Here is a 17,866-nt window from a genome sequence, read left to right on the forward strand (position 1 = left end):
TAAATATCCAAATGCAGAAGAAGAGTTCGGTGCACTCACCAGGAACAAGTAGATCAGTCAATAAGAATATAGATCATTTGAACCACATAATTAAAAGATTGATCTAACAGAGAAATATGTAACCCTGCTTCCAAAAAGCATGGAATGTAAATTTTTAAAATTTTTTATTGATTTTTTTATTGAACAGGAGGAAGAGGGCGAGAGAGATAGAACCATCCTAATATATCAAAACTCTGGGTTGTAACAACGGGTCACCACTGAGGCTCAACCAACCAGAAGTCAGTCCTGCAGTCAGCATGGCAACCCAGATGCTGACTGCTTTGGCTGCAGGCAGAGTGTCGCAGCACTGACTGCTGAGGAGACTTCAAATCAGGGCCAGAGAGAGGCCTGAAGAGAGAAGCAGGCACTGATATGTTGCCTCTGTGGCAGCTTTTGATCATCACTTGCCTCTCTCTATCTCTCCCAGTCTGGCCAGCAGCCACTCCTCCGTTTCTCTCCAGGGCTCCACTCAGGCTGCTGATCAGCCCCCTCTTTCTGATCAGGCCCTGTTGATAGGCCCAGAGATGCTGACTGGCATAGGAACCAACCCATCAGAACACAATTTGGGTGTTATGAGGAGCAAATGGCTGTCAAGGAGGCGGAGCTTTTGACATTGATTGACATAGAAACCAACCAATCAGAACCAAATTGGCCAGCAGAGGAAGGCCATTGGGGGCAAGATCAGGCTGGCAGGGGAGGACAGTTAGGGGTGATCAGGCAGGCAGGCAGACAGGCAAAGAGGTTAGGAGCAAACAGGCAGGCAGACAGAGAGGTTAGGGGCAGTTAGGGGCCAGCAGTCCCAGATTGAGCAATTAGAAGTCAGCAGTCCCAGATTGTGAGAGGTATGTCCCCAATTGGAGAGGGTGCAGGCTGGGCTGGGAAAATCCCAAGCTGCTCAAATTTGGTGCACTGAGCCACTAGTTAATGATAAGAGAGAATAATCTATCAGCTGCCTCCTTCATGTCCCCCACTGGGGATTGAGCCCCCAACTGGGACATGTGCCTGACTCGAAATTGAACTGTGACCCCCTGGTTCATAGGTCAATAGTTACCACTGAGCCACACCAGCTGATCTGATATATAAATTTTTCAGGCACATAGACACATTATAAAAATTGACTTTGGCCCTCACCAATTTGGTTCAGTGTATAGAGCATTGACCTGCGGACTAAAAGCTTCCAGATTCAATTCCAGTCAAGGGCATGTACACGACCCCCGTGATTAGGGCCCAATCAGGGTCTGGTTTCTGGAGGAGGCCACACACTAAAATGAAGAGAGAGACTAGAAGAGTTACTTTAGGACAAATGGGGGCCAGGTGGGAGTCAACCTCTAGTGGGAAGACTCTCCAGGCTCTGACCTTGCTATCCCTTTTATTGAGGCTGCTATGGGATACACCCATTACCCTTAAGCAGCTTTGGGAAACACCCATTACCCTTAAGCAGCTTTGGGAAACACCCATGGCCCTTAGGCAGGTAATAAGCAGATTATCATATCAGTAAGGATTTACATGATCACAAGATGGGGAAGTTGCCTCACTTACTATTGTCTCAATTAGATAGGGTGTGGTTGGCTCTGACTTTTCAGAGATTCAAGGTTGACCAGCCTCTTTCTATTAGTGGTTTCCGGCAATGTACCTTGGTTGGGGGCACATCCCCAGTCGGGGGTGTGCAGGAGGTAGCTGATCCATGTTTCTAATTCTCTATCTCTCTCCCATCCTCTCTGTAAAAAATCAATAAAATATTTTTTTTTAATTGGCTTTGAAACAAAACAAATGAAATAAAAATAAAGTTTAAAAAAAAATTGATTCTGCACCAGGGTGCAAAGGTAGTATTGACAAATCAGAAATAATTCATTTCACAGGGTGTTTAAGGCCTGGGGTAAGGGAGAGCCAGGTAGAGAGGGGAAATTAAGGGAAAAAGAGGAACATCTGTAATACTCTCAACAATAAAGATTTAAAATATTTATCCACAGATGATCATATTAAATAACAAACTTCTTCCCTAGCTGGGTTGGTTCAGTGGAGCATTAGCCTACAAACTAAATGGTCTTGGGTTCAATTTCAGCCAAGGGCACATGACCCAGTTGTGTGCTCATGATGTATTTGTTACGGAGCGAGTCCCAAGAGATGGACCACCGAAGCCAATTTGATTAAGCCAGCAAGAATTTATTGCAGATTCGAATCCGGGCTCAAACCGTGGCTGACACAGCAGCCAGCAAACACCCAGGTAAGAGCTTCGATGGAGGGGCAGACCCTCCTCTTATACCTCTTTTCCCAGCCCATCCCACTGTTGGTCTGTCACTCCCTGATTGGCCCCTCAGGACAAAGAACTGGCCGAACTGGCCGTCCTTAGCTGTTCCTAGGCGGTTTGTACAAACTTGTCTGTTCTGTCTCAAACAGGAGTGCGGGATGTTGCGGTTTTGCTGACGCCAATCTCCTAGCTAGATCTAGAGGGAGGTTTGCATGTTTCACTGTAGAGGAATTCCAGGCACCGAGTTTCAACTGACCTTATCTTTTTAAAATTTTCCACTCTGGTCTGGTCTGTCTCCAGAGTCCTTATCTCTTGGGCCGGCTAGGCCGACTGTCACAGTATTGTGCTTCTTTATTTCTCTAATTGGTGTGCAGGAGGCAGCTGATCAATGATTCTCTCTCACCATTGATGTTTCTGTCTCTCTCTCTCTATCCCTTCTGCTCTGAAATCAATAAAAATATATTTGGGGAGGTGGGGAGAGAAAGAAAGAAACTTACAAGTTTATTTTTTCAAAATGTAATAAGATACAGAAGTTGGAATTTATTGGTTCCTTTCTTGAAACTGATTAAAATAACAATGATATTTTTACTACCTTTCCAGTTCATTCTTTTTATTTGGAGCCTCCTGGCTGGTGAACTGCAAATGGGTTATAAGTATGGACCCCTCAGCCTGAAGCCCCAAGGCCAAATCCCTCCAGCTGGGAGAAGCTTCTTCCTTTAACCACTTTATTTCCACGTATCATTTGCTAAGTGAGCCACAAAATGACAATCTTGAGAATCGCCCTGTCAGTGGTCGGCCCTGTGTTGTGTCTGGCTTCAGGACATGTTAAATCCCACCGAGTTAAAAAGACATGATATATATTCTTTGGCCAGTGTTGGATTTAGGATAATTTTATTGAATTTCTTTTCTTTCATTAACCTAAAGTATCTTTTTTAATTGTTAAACTCAAAATTATAAACATGTGGAGTAATATGTATTATTGACCTAATACAAAGCAAGTTTCTATAAATGTGACTACTATCTGCCCTTTGGGAGAACCCAGTGATGAGAGAGGAGGGGAGGACAATAGGAAACGTGGGAGGAATACGGGGAAATGAGCCCCCTAGTGGTGAGTCTAGAGTAAAATGTGTTCACTGTGGACAGACACAGAGAAAAGGTGACTCTCTAGGGAGGGTGGAGATAGAAGGGGGCGTGGCTGGGGAGAGGAAGACTAAAAACTCTAAGGGATGGGACTGGGGTTGGGGGAAGAGATGCTGAAACAACCACAGGCCGGGGTGCTCATATGGCCACACTGTTTTCCACTATGCTGGGTCGCAGGTACTCGTAGGGCATATCCAGCTTTGCATTCCGGATCTCAATTTCTTTATCCAGGACAGCCAGCTCCTCCCTGAACTTCTTCAGCATGGCTTTGGGCTCCGGGCCTGAAAAGTACTCCTCCTCATGCTGGCCCAGAAGCACCTGAGATGGAGACAGAAGCAGCTGAGAGCCTATGAACCCCAGTTGGGAGCCCCACACCTCCCCACAGCTGCCCCCTTCCTCAGGGACCAGGCCACCCGGCTCTCACTCTAACGGGCTGACGTCTGCCCAGTTGCCAGGTAATGGACATCTGGACAGAAGCCTGATGAAAGTTGGGCAGTGTTGCCATCACCGTCTCCAGGGTCACATCCTTGGTGGTCGGTGGGGGCAGCCGCATGGTGCAGGGTGCATTAGGGACCCAAGCATACCAATCCAGCTAACAAGGGGAAAATATCTAGAATGAAACTGCTAAGCATAAAAATCCCTTAACCATCTGCACACCCACCGCCCACACCACCATTCCAGGAGCAAATGCCCACTGCCCCCCTATCACAAGTACCTGGCCCAGGTGAACGGAAGAGTGCTGGCCAGTGCAGGTGAAGATGCACATGGTGACAAAGTGGCAAAGCTGGTCCCTGGACTCTAAGGACATGGGAAATCCTGCAGGAGGTAAGGACAGTTAGAAGCTGGGAGGCCAGGAACAGAAACAGAGCTCAGAGAGGCTGAGCAGGGAGCATACAAGAGAAAGGAAAGGGTGTCAAAAACTCTGAGGAACTATTGTGGACACTGACATGAGCATGAGTTGTGGTGGGAGAAACGGGGAGATCTTCTGGGAGGACCTTACTCAATGGGGTACTGGTATGGCTCACACTGGCTCACAAGAGTCAGTTGTGTTAAATGTTCAGGTATGTAACAAGCTGAATTGACATCAAAATGGGAGCTATGGTGAAAATATTTACACCAAGGAAATGGGCAAATGCTACAAATCACAGCTTTTTTCTTTTTCTTTTTTTCTTTTTATGCATTTATGAGCAACCACTGGTCCCACTGCACCTGGGACCTAGCGGGATGCTTCTGGCATAAGAACCTGAAAAGGCCATTGGGCATTTTAATAGGGCTTGGACATGCTACTGGGAAGTTTCATAGAAGCAGGGTGGATTCTGGGGATGTTCCCAAGAGGAATCATCCTCACTGGCAATCTCAGGGCAGGGACTCAACTCACCTTGGTCCTGGGCCCCTCGCAGGCCAATTTCAGTGATCTCTTGACACCAGCTCTGCAGTTCCAGGTCCTCTTTCACTGCGTTGTCCGTCTTAAAGTAAAGACTCACAATTCCCTCCACATAGCTGTCAGCCAAGGGGTTGGACCAAGAGAGCTGAAGCTCACAGGGAGCCTCCAGGCACTCTGTTCCTTGCCCACATGGCCAGGTCAGGGCACCCAGCCCTCCAACATAGGTCACCTGGTCTCTCAAGCCACTTCCTGACTGCCCACCCTCCCCCCAAGCCCTGCCTTCCCGTTGCCTCACCGATACATGATTTCCCAGAGCCGCAGAGCATCCTGGGCATAGTAAGAAGACTTGACTCCCAGAAGCCCCCGGTCAGCCAGGTCATCAGGGGGACACAATGATCTATAGGTTAAACAGGGTCCAGCGCGCCTAAGCAGATCCACATGGCCTCCCCCACCTGAACTCACCACCTGAAAAGCAAGGATGGGCAGGGTCAGGCAATTCCACCTGCCGGAGGCCAGAGCCAGATGGAGCATGAGCTCCAGAAGCCCCCTTCTCTCTTCATACCTGGTCAAAAACGCCATTTTCGGAGACCAGCCCAGTCCTGGCCCGCACATTAATTTCCATGGTGTATCGCAGGTGGGGGATTATCAGCTGGAGGAAGAGAGCAGGGAAGAACAAGTCAGGAGAGACCTGTGGCAAGTCCCCGCAGGAAATTGGAAGTGAAGAACAGGAAAGGTGCCAGGTCTTCAGGAAAAGCAGAGCCATGAAGTTCAGTGGTCCCTCGACACCAAGAGTGTTCAGTCAAATTGTAATTCATTCCTCAAACGATTGAATTATTGCTGCATACTGGGAAAAAATAATTCTCCTTTTCTTTTCATATAAGACTGTTCAAGTTCTAGTTCAATGTTTCTCAACCTTTTTCATTATCACTCCTCTACACAGCCTTTTCAGGTAGTATTTCAACCATTGAAATATTAATGCTGCACTATACTATATATGTGTGTGTGTGCTTTATTTATTTTTTCATTGACTTCAGAGAGAAAGGGGATAGGAGAGAGAGATAGAAGCATCAATGATGAGAAAGAATCATTGATTGGCTGCCTCCTGCTCACCCCTTACTGGGGATTGAGCCCACTACCCAGTATGTGCCCTTGACCAGGACTGAACCTGAGGCCGTTTAGTCTATAGGCCAATATTCTATCCACTGAGCCAAACTAGCTAGAACTGTATATATGTACTTTATACATAAAATATTCTATGTTTTTGCAGCCTAGAACTTTTCCGTGGTTCTGAACCCACTTTCATCCCCTGTGAGGGGTCTAATTGCCTCCTTCGGAATGCATGCTCTAACCCACCTAGCTGCAGAACTTCCTCTCTGCCCTTCTCATGTTTGTCCATTGCACTCACCTCCTTTCCTTTCCTCAAACATGCCAGGCTTGCTTCTGCCTTGGGACCTCTGCACTGTTCTCAGCTGTTCCCTCTGCCCAGAACAATGTGCACCTTGATCTTCTCAAGTCTGGCTCCTCAGATCCTCATTCTCTATGTCAGCTAAAGAAGGGAGCCTTTCCTGGCCACTCAGTCTGAACTCGACATCACATCGATATGCTTTGATTCTCTGCATTGTACTTGTTAAAGCTGATCTGTCATAATACACAGTCTTTATTGGCTGGTAGCCCCAAATGGACATGAACATTTCCAAAATCACAATTATCTAGAATGGTTCTTGCAATATTGGAGGCACCCAAGAAGAAAAGTTAATGGGTGAATAATCAATTTAAATTGTCTGTTAAAAAAAAAAAAAAAAAAAAAAAACACAGGCCACTGTTGTAGACCTGAGTCTGTCTAACTGGTCTGTGTGTTACTATTTAGGACAGATCAAAACTGGCTGGAAAAGACTTCTATGTTATTTGCTTGGTTTTCTCTTTTGTGATGGAATCCTCGGTCATTTGTGGGCACTGTCTATATACTGTATGTTCATCAATCTGTGCTTCATACATTATCACCTCCCACCCATTCATCCCCCACCTTGCCAATGAATCATTTCCACCTCCTTGGGAGGTGATGTCACCCTGTTGAAAATACAGAACAAGCCACCTCACTTTCTTGCTCCCTTCTCTCTCATTGGTTGGCTTTCCCCCACTCCCTGAGATTCCACAGAGAGGGTGCCTCCAGATGTGGGACTGTGCCATGGGGCAGAGAGACAAGCAGGAGAGAAGGGGATAAGGTATTACCTTGAATATAGGGTGTACTGATGGAAGGCATCTCATGGTGGCCATAGCAATAACCTCAGCCATCAAATGTCCCCTCAGAAGATGAGAGAGAAGCTCATGAAGCTGGAAGTCAGCACTACGGACCCAGCATTTGGCCAGGAGCCAGGCCATCGGGGGATCCGTGGGCAGGAAAAGTGTTGGTGGTGGGGATCCCATGCGTGGCAATTCAAGCTGGATCGAGGATAAAGTGTGAGGAAAAGAGGATGAGTGCCCAGGTGCCCAGCAGATCCCCCCTCCTTTGCATTTTAACCCCTTTCTTCTTCCCAGATTTACTTAGCTTTCTCCATCTCACTTCTGCTACTCCCAGCAGCCACTATTCCTTCTCCTGACTTTCCTACCCACTCAGTGCATTAACATTGTACAAGCTACTCTGCCCATCCTCTCCTACCCACTTCCTGGCCTCCACTTCCCCTTTCACTCCCCTCCGTGTGGACAAGATTCAAAACCTCTGCTTCCTTTATCCCACAATTTTTCAGAAATTTCAGCTTCTCCCTAATCTTTCAGCCCCACCCATATTCAGCTAATTAAGTCTTCAGTTCTCATCTAGTCACTGCCTAGATGTAATAATTTGAGTATCTCCCTATCTATAATAATGAAAGCATATTATGCTAATTAGACCAGACGTCCTTCCAGATGACCTTCCAGATAAAGCAGAGGCTATAAGAGAAACTTAGGTCCTGGGTGTCTGCCAGTGGCCAGAGGGAAGCCCGGGTCCTAGGTGTCAGAAGGGAGCGGGTGCCAGCAGCCGGGGCAAGAAAGGTCTACTCTTGCACAAAGTTCATGCATCAGGCCTCTAATTCCCTCATAATTGGCCAGACAAAAGCCCATCTGAGCATCTTTTCCTCTTTATTTGTCCTATTTCCACAGGTGATTTGCCTAACTCTTCCTTTTCTCTTTTCTTGAACCCAGGCCAGTTTAATCTTCTTCTGCATGCTCATATAACTTTCCTCTGCACGCCCACAGCTATTCTCCACAACTTGAGTCCATTACCCCCATCTTGGGCAATTGCTGTAGCATGACAACCTAATCTCCAGATTAGAATCTCCCTTCTCCAATCCATCCTAAACAAAAATGACCCATAGAATGTGCCTATAGCATCTTTCACAACAGCCAACACCAACTTCCTGTATTCATACTCCTTGATTTGGTATCCACTGCCCACGACAGTCTGGCCCTAACATTACTCCCCAGCACACCACCCCAATTATCCACTGAAAATCTAACTTCTCATACTCTACACACCTCAGCCTCGCTGCCCAACCCATCTTCCCCTGGGAAGAGATCCTGCTCCTTTACCACAGCTATGCCCAACCCACCTCCCATAACCCCTCCCACACTATCTCCACCCTCGGGTACTTCCTCAGTACTGGAGCATATTTAGATTTTCCCAGTCTCTCTGTCCAACTAGACCACACCTTTCTGCCTTTTCCCATTGCCTCCTTTATGGCCACTTCCAGTGCTTCAGCACAAGTGAATCCTCAATGAATTTGGGTGAAGGGCTGAGCTGAGAGGGCCAACCACCAGGGAGCAGAAATCCTGGGTCCTCTCACCTGGATGACCATGGGCAAGAGTTTCCCATCAGGCTGCAGTTTCAGCATGACCAGAGGGGCAGCCAGGTATTGCTGGCTACATAGGATGACATTAGCCTTGATCCCATCCAGCAGGGAGAAGTCGGCTTCAAACAGCGTGCCTCCCTGGATGGGGCAGAGGGTGAGGACTATCAGTAAAAGGCATTTACTTTCCACCCTGATTCCCCAAAGGAAGAAGAACTAGAAGAAAACTAACTTATCTCCATCACCTACTTTGTAACAGGTAATGAATCACATGCTATTGTTTCACATAAGTCTTACAAGCACTTGAATTAAATCCAGGGTTTTTTGTTTTTTGTTTTTAAAAAGGAAACATGATAAAATAAGATAGATAACTTGCCTGAAGTCACACGGTTTGGAAACAGCACAGCCAGGGTTCAAACCCAAGTCTGTCTCACCTTATAATCCAGGAATTTTCTCTGCCCAACCCATCAATTGATCCATGTTGACTCCTGATTAATAAGTCCCCCAATTTGATTCTTACTACACACTCCCCCAAATCCTTAGCACTAAGGCCCACTTATTTCTTCATTTTGATTGCATCTATAACCCATCTCACACTCTTCCTCCCAATATGCTTTTCTCAGTTGAGGGGAAGGCCATGTGGTTGTGCGCCTCCAAGATCACTCAGGATTTCCCTGTAGAATCCCCTCTTGCATTTGGGGGCAAATTGGGCTCATAGTGGGGCCTGGAGCAGCATAAACACAGACCACACTCCCAGTTCACTGTGTGGCCTCCTTTGGGCCATCATATCCATACCTCCAGCTCCTGCTCCAGCTGGGCCTGCAGCTCCTCCATTCCTGAAGGGAACACTAGGCGGGCAGGAAGGCTACTGGAGCGCCTTAGCAGCATGGGGTTGGCACCATTGAGAAACTGGTACCCAAATAAGGCATCCTCCTTCCAGGAATCCCGCACCTTCTCTGAGGGTGGCAGTTGTGGAGCAGGTTGTGAGATCTGGTGCCCTGGTTCTTCGAACCCCCACTAAACCATTCCCTCTTGCCCCCAGACCACCAGAAGGACCCAGAATTCAGGTCTCACAGCCCTGGTTCCCTAATTTGGGTGGTAAGGATCCTGGGAAAAGTGCTGGGTAGGGATACTGACCTGCCAGCTTGCTGTGGTCACAATAGAAGATCCTGTTGAAGTCATCCAGATCATCCCAGCGAACAAGAATATTTAGAGAGTCTTTGACAGCTAATTTGGCCAGCCTTCAGGTAAGGATAGGTGAAGCATTTGAAAGTTAGTCTCAAAATCACACATTATAACTATAAGCACCCCCCTTGGGCTAATCCAGCCCTGTTCAGTGCATAGGAGCCCCTGGATCCAGATACCTCCCTCTCCTCCAGCCCCCACTATTCTCACCCCTTGGCCAGTGAAGACTCAAAGTCAATTCTCTTGTCCTCCAGAAACCTTTCATCTTGCGGGAGGTCAGATAAATTGGTCGCAGCCACATTCAGGATTAACCCATCCTTCCAGTTACCCCATCTGTGGGGCAGAAATGAAATCAGGCATTGATGCCAGGAAGGGCCAGGACTCACTGCCCAGTCAAGGGGGTGAGAAGGGGGGTGTCAGGGGCAGGTTAGGCTAACTTGTACAGCTTCTTTCTCTCTTCCAGCTCCTCCTCCCTGTGTTTCTTGAACAGGCCTTGAGGGTCATCTACCAACGTGCAGCCTAGAGGAGGAAGGAGGGAAAGGACAAGGGCATGGACAATGAGGCTTCTCCTGAGAGCCTCCCCCTGTCCCTGCCAGAGGTGCCTTCTCGGTTCACCCTTGAAGGGGAGGGATGAGCCTTTAGCATCATGCCCCTCCCCATCCTGCTGCCAACTCCAGCAATCCACCTCTTCCCAAAGGAAAAAAGACCCAGCCCTCAGGTTCCCGCCCTCACACGCTGTTCCCTCTCCTCCTCTCCCCCACCCCCAGCTTCTCTTGGGCCCCAGAGGCTTCCTCACAGCCCACCCTGCGCTCACCTGTGCCCTCCGGGAGGCTCAGGACACCACAGCCCTCCACCCAGCGGTAGCACGGGAAGCGGTACTCCTCCCCACCGGCCCCAGGGCCCTGCACGGAGATCCAGTTGCAGAACCAGGCGTCATCCTGTAGGCAGTGCCTTTTGCGAATTTTCACAAACAGCAGGGGCCCTAGGTACTCCTTCACATCTTCCTGGAACTCCGTCTATTGCAGGCAACACAAAAGAGGCTCAGCATCCAGGGCCATCACCGGAAGTAGAGACTGGGACTGAGCCCAGCTCCCCATCCTGGCCCTTCAGCTGGAACTGAGCCCAGCTCCCCACCCTGGCACTTTGGCTGGGCCTCTGGGAAAGCGCAGCAAAAAGAGTCAAACATAGAAAGGGGACGCCCTGACCAGGTGTTCGCATGTCCCCATTATGGGTCATGGAGTTCTTCAGCCCGGGGTGAGCAGAGCAGGGAAGATGCACTCCTTCCTGCCCTATCTCTCCTCTGTTCTCCTCTGTTCTCCTCTATTCTCCTCGTCGTCATTGATCCAACCCAGCACTGAGCGGGGCACCGCCACGGGCGAGCCCAAAGTTGCGCGGGGAGATACACTGTTGACCAGGCACTTACAGCCCAGAGACCCAGCGCCTCCTCCGCTGGGTGTGAGCAGAGACCTCTGGGTGTGAAGGGATTAGCCAGGGAAAGTGAGAGAGAGGAAAGGTTGGGGAAATGCGTGCCAAGGAGAGGAAGCGAGAGCGTGGAGGGTGAGTGCAGTTCAGAGCGCGTGGGAGATGAGCATGACTAGATCCTGAACAGTCTCCAAGGGTAAGCCAAGAAGGTGGTGCTGAGAACCGGCAGAAGCTATTCAGATGTCTGTGGGGAGGTCTTATGAGGTTGGGGGTGTATTTGGATGAAATCGATCTGGCTGCAGAGGGGCTGGAAGTGCAGGAGAGGAAGCTGCCGGGTGGGGGAAGAGGCGGAAGGTGGCATAGGTTCAGGGGGCACTGGTGGTCGGGGGTGGGTCGGGCATCCGGACCCGGAAGCCAGAGATGTCCAGGAGGCAGAATTGACAACGCTTGATTCTTGTTTCTAGGCAAACAGAGCGGGACGCTGGCGTAACACCTCCATGAAGGCAAGGGGAGAGGGGTGGGGTGGGAAAGGGAGACCTCGCTTGGGCAAGTTCCTTTGAGGCACCCACGGGACAGACATCCAGATCTGGAGGTCCTGGAAAGAGCGGGGTGGGCGACGGAAAAGTGGGGATAGGAAACGGGGAAGAAAAGTAACAGGAACCCTGGGCCGAACCGGCAGATGTGATGAGAGAGGGGAAGGGATCAGGAAATTCAGCTCTTAGTTACTCTCCTTCCCCCCCCCCAACCCCCAACCCACCCCATCCCACCCCCCGCCTCAGTGGAAGAGGTTTGAAATAGAGTTTCTGAATGAAGGCAGCGTCCCTAGCCAGGTAGGTCAGTAGGTTAGAGCGTGACCTGACACCCCAAAGTTCCAGGTTCACCCCGGGTCAGGACACATACAAGACTCAACCACGCATAAGTACGTGGAACAAAATCTGCTCCTCTCCTCTCCTTTCTCTCTCTCTCTCTCTCTCTCTCTCTCTCTCTCTCTCTCTCTCTCTCTCTCTCTCTCTCTCTCTCTCTCTCTCTCTTTCTGTCTCTCTCTCTCTCTCCTCTACTTTTCCTCTCCCTCTCCCTCCCCTCCCTCCTTCTTCTCGAAATAAAATAGAGGAAACCGGAGACAGGCAGCGCCTCCAGGATCTCCGCAAAAAGAGAGCGCTCTGTGAAGGAGGGGCTGCAGGAGCATCCTCTCCATCCCAAGGAAGCCAGAGGGCGCTCTCTGTGCCACACTACGCCAAGCGCAGGTCTCTTCCCAGGTAGGTGAGGTCCTCCAGGTGGGGGCCAGCTCCCGCCAGCTCACCTTGCCCAGCACAGGCCGAAAACGGCTGAGCGCGGCTTCCCCGTGCTGGCCCACCAGCCACAGCTGCACCTGGTTGGTGGAGCCGGCGAAGAACGAGGACCCAGTGGACACGCGGATGCGGTAGACACCCATCTTCCACAGAGAAGTTTTTGCCTTCTGAGGGGAAAGAAGAATGGAGGTGCCTAATAAAAGGGCTCAAGACCCCGCCCCGCTCCCCCCCTTAAGCCTTGTTTTGCAATTGCAGAATTGCAGGGTGTGGATGGATGGCAGGCCTTCAATTGGCCAGGCCTGGCCAAATGCTCTGGACAGCACAGAACTTGACCCCAGCTCAGGTTGGCGGGGCTTAGGCAGTTTTAGGTGCAGGCCCTTAGATGGAATGAAAAAGCAGAGACAATTTGGGCAGAAAATATGCACAAAGAAAAAATTGACACCTAGCCCAGCAAGAAAGAGGAGTGTGGCTGGGAAGTCCCCTCCATCTGAACACACACACACACACACACACACACACACACACACACTGGCCTCCCAGGTTGGTTCACCCCTGCCAATGGTCATGCTTAGGGCTGTAGGGGTGGATGAAGAAGCAAGGAGGTCTGGTCTGCACCTGAGGAAGGTACATTCAACCACCAAACTAATTTAACCAAGTGGGAACGCTTGTGTCTGTGCCTTGTGCAAGGCTCTAGCTTACAAGTCCTGGCCTCTCTGTTGCCTACAGGATGAAAATTAAATTTTTGTTTTTTGTTTTTTGTTTTTACCTTTATTGTTGAAAGTATTACAGATGCTTCTTTTCCCCCCAATATCCCCTCCACTCTGCTCCTGCCCCCTCCCCAGGCCTTCACTGCACTATAGCCTGTCCATGGGTTATGCGCACATGCCTGTAAGCTCTTTGCTCTCAGGGAAGTCACAAACAGTTCTGATAGGGCAAGATGTCCATTCTGAGGGGCCCCACTGGCTATGTTGTGACTTTTTAGAAGCAAAGACTAAATAATAAATAGGGTTACTTGCAATAGATAAATGTAACTTGTTAATAACCAAAAATCAATTGGTTAATTAGTTGCAGTTAATAAAAAAAAAACATTTTAAAATGGTTCAAACAATAAGGAAAGGTTATTATTGCAGAAAAGAAGCAGCCCATAGGACAGACTGGCTCTAGGATTGTTTGCTCCGGGGCTCAACAGCATCATCAAGAAGCCAAGGTTTGCCTGGTTGGTATAACTCAGTGGTTGAGCATCAACCCATGAACCAAGAGGTCCCCTGTTTGATTCCCGGTCTGGCACATACCCAGGTTGCCAGCTCAATTTCAAGTAGGGACCATGCAGGATGCAGCTAATCTCTCTATCCCTCTCCCTTCCCCTCTTTCTAAAAATAAATTAATAAATAAATGTAAAAATTAAGTTGTTTTTTTTAAAAAAAAAAAAAAAAAGGAAGCCAGGATTTGTTTGTTTTTCTGTCTTTCCATCCTTCATGAGTCAGCTCCTCAATAAAGTACCTCCTTAGCAAAATGCCTGCTACCACCTCAATAATCCCCTAAATACATAGCAACATCCATTTGGAAAAGAAGAGCCATTCCTCCTGTGCCTCTTTCTAAGAGCAGGGGAACCTTTCCCAGAAACCATCCAGCAGCTGCCCCTCACCCATCTTTGGCCAAAACTGAACACCAAACCCAGATCCTTCAAAGAGGCAAAGGAAATGAAAGCACCATGAGCAGCCTAACCTTGCCAGGATTTATCCCTGAATTACATGAGGAAAGATGAAGACACAAACATATTTGGGACCCACCAATAAGCAAGAAAGGACAAGAGCCTGGGAGTTAGGCACCGAGAGTGTCTGTTACAATTAGTTTGTAAAAGGCATAACTTCACCATGATATTACCAAGTAAAGTTACTGTAAACTGTTACCAAAAAAGTATAAGAGTGACTATATTAGGATTTAAGTGTGTGGTGTGTTTTTAATTTAATGTGAGGCTTTCATTGCATGTTTAAATATCGCAAATAAGTGTAACAAATCATTCGGCATCTTGGTGTTTCTATAGTTAGACAACTTAGATCTTATTCATTCAGCAGCCTGCTGAACTGTTCCTTTTTCAGAAACATAGATACCACCTAAAAACTTTCTGATATCCTTGTATTAACTGTTGTGCCTTGCTCAATCAAAACAGCTGAACTTGATACAACTTAAATGTGGTTTCCTTCAAGAATCAGCTCATCTTTCTGGGCTTGAGATACTGAACAAGTAATGCCTGACTTTATCCGAACTCTGCGGGTGTATTTTTTGCCCAAGAAATTTCTAATTTCAACAAGAGAACCATTCTCCTGAATAACCACAAGTGTTGATAGGGAAGTAAGTGTACACAAACCTCATCTTGTATACAGTGTTTCCCAAACTTTTGACATATGTGTACCCCTTCTATAATTTTCGTAACGCTGAGTACCCCTAGTACTCATGAGAACGTAGAATTAGGCACAGCTAAGCATATCCTCACCAAACTCTGGTGAAATGCATACCCCCACCAAACTCTTCCCGTACCCCTGGATGTATGTGTACCACACTTTAGGAAACACTGAAGCCCAGTGTAACACCCTTGATCACGTACTGTACATGACTACATATCATGTGGCCAGTTCCTTTCTATTTCACCACAAAGTACATCTTTTCACAGTGATGTCCACATTTTCTGGGATGTCCACAGAATGATTGCTGAGAATGGTCTTTATCCTCACAGTAGATATGGCAAAGAAAGGATTTTTTTTTAAGATTTTCAAGTTTTATAGGAAAGTGAATATTACTAATTATGAGTATGTTTCTTCTAATTACATATATGTTTATAATGAACAGATATGTGCTCATTTTTACTGGTCAATGGAAAAAAAAATGAAAACAGAAGATTGTGTGTGAGCTAAATAGTCCCAGGAAAAAATAGGAAGTGTTCTAAGATCAGTACATGTGACTACATACACATGATAACCAGGTAGAAAGGAAATTCAACTAGTTAACCAGCATTGCTCATACTCCAGGATCAAGGAGAAAGAGGGTCCTGAGATGCTGGGTAAGCCAAATGTCCTGAAGATGGGCACAAATGTGCAAACACAATCCTCTCTCCCAGGAGACAAATCTACTAGATGGCCCTTAACCATATGACATTACTAGCACAGGCATAATTTTAAAGTAATGCTAACTATATCATAATGACAGAACAAGGGGTTCCATAACTCTGCCCAAGTGAAACCAAAGGCATACATCATTATAGATGCAGAAACTACAAATTTAGTCAAAGACACAAACATTAAAAGACTTATTAGGGTAACAGGATAAGTTTTACTGGAACAAAGATAACTCCTTGGCAGATACAACAAGCATGGATCAACCTGCTGAGAAGCCCAATTCTGTAGCCAGGTGTATATGAGATTCTGAGGCAATATTTTTTGGGGGTGCAGGGAGTCTAACAACTTTTCAGTAACATCAGGAAAACATCAAAAGAAATATTTGATCAACCTTAAAAAAGTACCTTCTTCCCAGAGAAACACAATAGCAAGTAGAAACCAATGAAGTAATGAACTAAGTCTATGTGTTGGTGTCTGCTGGGATGTTTCTCAGCATATAGAAGTGTTCTGGAATCTAGAGAAGGGGCTGTGGTAAATTAATAAAGAAACTATACATCAAATATAAATTTGGAAGGCACCCAGGGCCTGTGCTTTTCCCTCCAGAGATACAGGCAGCCCAGATCCTGTCCCGGGCAACCCCAGCTCCCTCCCCACAGTCGCTGGGAACCTGGAGCCAGGCTGGTGCTGCACCACCGAGGACCAGAGAACGTGGATGAGAAATCCCCAACTGAACGTCTAGAGCACCTATCCTGTTCGTTCTCAGTCATGAATGAAAGTTAGCAATTCTTTAAGGCCCGAAAGGGAAATAAAAGATATTTCATGCTGCAGGGAGGATTCCCTGTGACTTCTGCCTACCATCCATAAAATACTCATCCTTTCAAGTGAGGAGATTGAGACCCAGAATTTAAGTGTCTTACTGAAGGACATTTAGTTGGCCAGGCAGAGGCAAAATCTAAACCCAGCAGGTTCCTCTCCAGGCTCCACCCTGTGTGGTCCTCTGGTTAAAGACAGCATAAGACCAAGTCTTTTTCTTTTTTTTCTTTTTTTAAGGGAGAGGGAGAAAGAGAAACATCAATGATGACAGAGGATCAGTGATCGGCTGCCTCCTGCATGCCCCCCACCACCACCACTACCACCACCACCACCAGGCATCAAGCTCACAATCCCAGCATGTACCCTAACCAAGAATAGAATTATGACCTCCTGGTTTATAGGTCGAAGCTCTATCACTGAGCCATGCCAGCTGGGTGAGAGTGGGTCTTAACGGACACTCGAACTCTGGGGAGCCAGTGCTATGTGATTACCTGTTCTTATCTGTTGGAAAGTTTGTTCTTGTTTTAATGGGTAGTTCAATTGCTATAAACTCTGGGAAAAGGGACCTTTCTCAGAAGCTGTGACTCGCCTTGACTAACACTATTGAACAAAATATTCCATTTTTCACCTACTTGTGGCCGTAAGCAGGAAAAAAAAAAGTCAATAGTAGGTAAATTAAGTAGGGTATCTAAGTGAGGCACATTTTTTTATTGTTTTTATTAGGTAGTTAATATTAATAACAAAAAGGAAGAAAGGGGAAGTCAGACATATAAGCCTGCCCAATTTTGGATAATGTATGTCAGGGTATTGATGCTAATCCCACAACAAGCCTCTATGGTCCAAAGAAATCCACTGCAAAGAAAACAGGAACTTGTATAACTACATTGAAACTATTATAGTCATATAGTCTTTGGGAATAATTACACAATCTATGGTTGGATGTTGCAGCGATAAGCTATATCTATATCATTACCTGAACTTAGAGTTACTCAGCCTAAGAAATTCTCTGGTGAAATAACTGGTGGCAGACCTCAATGTCTGGTGTTTACCAGCCTCTAGACACCCCATTCCTTAAGAGAGTAGAGCTTTTCAGGAAGCATATTTGATATGCTTGAACTTGATCAGTCTACACTCTGTTCCTTCTGCTAGAACAGGATTCCATTATCCAGTTGAAAGACATTAGGTTGCTTATATTTTTCTGGTGATTACAAATAAAGCTACTATAAAGATTTGCACACAGGTTGCTGTGTGAACATAAGTATTCATTTCTCTTGGGTAAATATCTAGGTGTAGGATCACTGGATAATATGCAAAGTGTACGTTTAACTTGTGCTTGCTGTTAGGGGAAAGCATATGGTATTTCATAACTAAGTATGGTGTTCGTTGTAGGTTTTCAATTTCATCAGTTTGAG

General features: G+C 47.1%; 1 protein-coding gene across 1 annotated transcript; it reads right to left on the minus strand.

The window, feature by feature from the left end:
- Positions 1-2,880: 2,880 nt before the first annotated feature.
- Positions 2,881-12,703, minus strand: LOC118726750 (polyunsaturated fatty acid lipoxygenase ALOX15). Its single transcript, XM_036451878.2, has 14 exons — positions 12,540-12,703; positions 10,632-10,833; positions 10,255-10,336; positions 10,028-10,150; positions 9,770-9,873; positions 9,428-9,588; positions 8,630-8,773; positions 7,041-7,250; positions 5,374-5,460; positions 5,107-5,276; positions 4,806-4,927; positions 4,143-4,243; positions 3,852-4,019; positions 2,881-3,745 (listed from the first exon to the last, which is right to left on the minus strand). The coding sequence occupies exons 1-14, from the start codon at positions 12,669-12,671 to the stop codon at positions 3,566-3,568; spliced, it is 1,986 nt and encodes a 661-aa protein (XP_036307771.1). The 5' UTR covers positions 12,672-12,703; the 3' UTR covers positions 2,881-3,565.
- Between the last annotated feature and the right edge of the window lie 5,163 nt (positions 12,704-17,866).

The sequence above is a fragment of the Pipistrellus kuhlii genome, unplaced genomic scaffold (genome assembly GCF_014108245.1).
Source record: "Pipistrellus kuhlii isolate mPipKuh1 unplaced genomic scaffold, mPipKuh1.p scaffold_m20_p_23, whole genome shotgun sequence".
Classification (NCBI taxonomy): domain Eukaryota; kingdom Metazoa; phylum Chordata; class Mammalia; order Chiroptera; family Vespertilionidae; genus Pipistrellus; species Pipistrellus kuhlii.